This window comes from Penaeus monodon, chromosome 32 (assembly GCF_015228065.2).
Source record: "Penaeus monodon isolate SGIC_2016 chromosome 32, NSTDA_Pmon_1, whole genome shotgun sequence".
NCBI classification, from domain to species: Eukaryota; Metazoa; Arthropoda; class Malacostraca; order Decapoda; family Penaeidae; genus Penaeus; species Penaeus monodon.
This window is the reverse complement of record NC_051417.1, coordinates 32,783,081-32,783,378: the sequence shown is the minus strand read 5'-3', so window position 1 is coordinate 32,783,378 and position 298 is coordinate 32,783,081. Positions and strand designations below refer to the sequence as shown.

Genomic DNA, 298 nt, shown 5'->3' with positions numbered 1-298 from the left:
CCACAACAAAATTGCTCAGTAGTCAGTACGGTTGTTTTTCTTTTAATAACAACAATGACAACTTGATTCAGGTGTATCAGACTATAACAAAATGTAGGATTTTCGGATTATTCCATCTCAAATATAACAAAAGCCCCCCCCTCTGACCACGCCCCCCCCTTGCCCACGCCCCTAACTCCCCCCTCCGTCCGCCCGCAGGTACGTGGGCGAGGGCATGGAGGAGGGCGAGTTCTCGGAGGCGCGCGAGGACTTGGCCGCCCTCGAGAAGGACTACGAGGAGGTCGGCCTCGATTCCGCA

The 298-nt window shown here is 54.0% G+C and overlaps 1 protein-coding gene across 1 annotated transcript in view; it reads left to right on the top strand.

Annotated features, from left to right (window-relative positions):
* LOC119593824 (tubulin alpha-1A chain-like) overlaps window positions 1-291 on the top strand; it is a gene marked incomplete at its 3' end in the record, with an annotated part of 18,651 nt that extends 18,360 nt beyond the window's left edge. The window contains 1 exon segment of the mRNA XM_037942853.1: window positions 199-291. Within this exon segment, the coding sequence (XP_037798781.1) occupies window positions 199-291 (93 nt within the window).
* Window positions 292-298: the final 7 nt, after the last annotated feature.